Source organism: Trichechus manatus, unplaced genomic scaffold (genome assembly GCF_000243295.1).
Source record: "Trichechus manatus latirostris isolate Lorelei unplaced genomic scaffold, TriManLat1.0 scaffold00170, whole genome shotgun sequence".
Classification (NCBI taxonomy): Eukaryota; Metazoa; Chordata; class Mammalia; order Sirenia; family Trichechidae; genus Trichechus; species Trichechus manatus.
In genome coordinates this window covers 2,263,030-2,264,792 of record NW_004444106.1, presented here as the reverse complement: position 1 = coordinate 2,264,792, position 1,763 = coordinate 2,263,030, and the positions used below count along the sequence as shown (strand labels likewise).

The 1,763-nt window shown below is 41.6% G+C and overlaps 1 protein-coding gene across 1 annotated transcript in view; it reads left to right on the top strand.

Annotated features, from left to right (window-relative positions):
• Positions 1–637: 637 nt before the first annotated feature.
• The window catches only part of LOC101360444 (eukaryotic translation initiation factor 3 subunit C), a 28,372-nt gene continuing 27,246 nt past the window's right edge, over positions 638–1,763 (top strand). The window contains exons 1-2 of the mRNA XM_023741014.1: positions 638–1,241; positions 1,381–1,570. Of these exons, the coding sequence (XP_023596782.1) occupies positions 1,424–1,570 (147 nt within the window). The 5' untranslated portion in view covers positions 638–1,241; positions 1,381–1,423. The remainder of the gene's footprint in view (positions 1,242–1,380; positions 1,571–1,763) is intronic.

Here is a 1,763-nt window from a genome sequence, read left to right as displayed (position 1 = left end):
GTAGCCTTTGGTTGATCATAGAAGGGAGCCCACAATACTTGGTTGGTATCTTGGGGCCTTCGCGTCTGGCCATCTGGCTTTGCAGGCAGGCTCTTAAACATCTATTATACTCCTCTTGTTTACCTCCACTTGGAATACCTTTCCCTCATCTCTGCAAATTAAAATCTTTTCACCGTTTGAAACAGTGTTGTTTTAAAACTTTTGTCGTTTACATATCACCTTCATTTTTTCTATGTCCAACTCTTACTGTTTTGTGTGTGTGTGTGTGTGTATACATATATATGAATGTATTCGTAAGGTCCTAGGTCGTGCAAACATTTTCGCTCATCTAAAGGTTGGCAGTCAAACCCACCCAGTGGTGCCATGGAAGAAAGGTCTGGCGATCTGCTTCTTAAAGATGCAGCCAAGAAAACCCTATGGAGCAGGTCTACTCTGTAACACATGGGGTGGCCATGAGTCGAAATTGACTCCACGGCAACAGGTTTTGTTTTTTTTGGGTTTTTTTGTGTATGTATATTCATACAAATAGGATTTCATATCCCTGCCACAAGTGGAAAACCAATATGATTTTATTAAAATAGAAAATAATTAGAAAAAGAATAAAATGGAAACAAAAGAATGGAGTTGCTGTTGCCAGGCAAATTCTGTGGGTCTGTTGCTTGTTCTCTCATTATTAAAGAAAAATACTGGTAATGGAGGTGTTGAAGCCATTGGCGTTTCCTTGCAGTTGGTCTCCCACAGTTTGGGAAATAGTGCTTTATAAGGCCTAGTTCAGGTACCACCTCTTAAAACCTTTCCATTCATTCCACCCAAAGTACCCTTTTTCTCATTTACTTAAGGGACTCACTCAGTACTTTTTAGCAACTTGTGTCCTCACATAATTGGTTTTCTGCCTATGCAATAAATAAGTACCTTGATTTGTTTATTTTTGAGAGGCTAGAGAACGTTGTTGTTAGGTGTTCTACACTGGACAAAAGGCCTGTTTGAAGTCGATTTAAAAGCTTGAGTTATATATGATGAGGCTATGAAGAGGATGAGTCAGAAAGAAGACAGATGTGATACAGATGATCTGAGTTACTCAGTGTCACTTACCTCATCTGAGAAGAGAAATAGGGATCACTTGGAAAGACTGGAACTAGATAGGAATGTTAATGGTCTCTGTTCTTTTCAAACAGGGCACTATTGCTGAGTGAGGATGAAGAAGATACCAAGAGGGTTGTTCGAAGTGCTAAGGACAAGAGGTGAGGCTGGTGGTTTTAAAATTGTGGCAAGGCTGTGGGGAAGCTGGATTTTAGGAAAGCTTGGAGCAGTATAATAGATTGGGGGTTGGGGGGGGCAGTGATGTGGCCTTGTCCAATGTGTGTTGGGCTTCCAATTCAGGTTTGAGGAGCTGACCAACCTTATTCGGACCATCCGGAATGCAATGAAGATTCGCGATGTCACCAAGTGCCTGGAAGAGTTTGAGCTCCTGGGAAAAGCGTATGGAAAGGCCAAGAGCATTGTGGACAAGGAAGGTGTCCCCCGGTTCTATATTCGGATCCTGGCTGACCTGGAGGACTATCTTAATGAGGTATGATATTGGTGGGTGAGGGGAGATCAGGATGAGGAAAGTGGACCTGGGGCCCACTTCTAATCCACTTCCAAAGGTCCTGTTTTCTTGGGATTGTTTGCCTTATCTTTGATGTTTTCTAGAGCACAAGAAATAGGGGGAATAAAGCAAGGAGAGGAACTTTAAAAAAAATTTTTTTTTTATTGTACTTTAG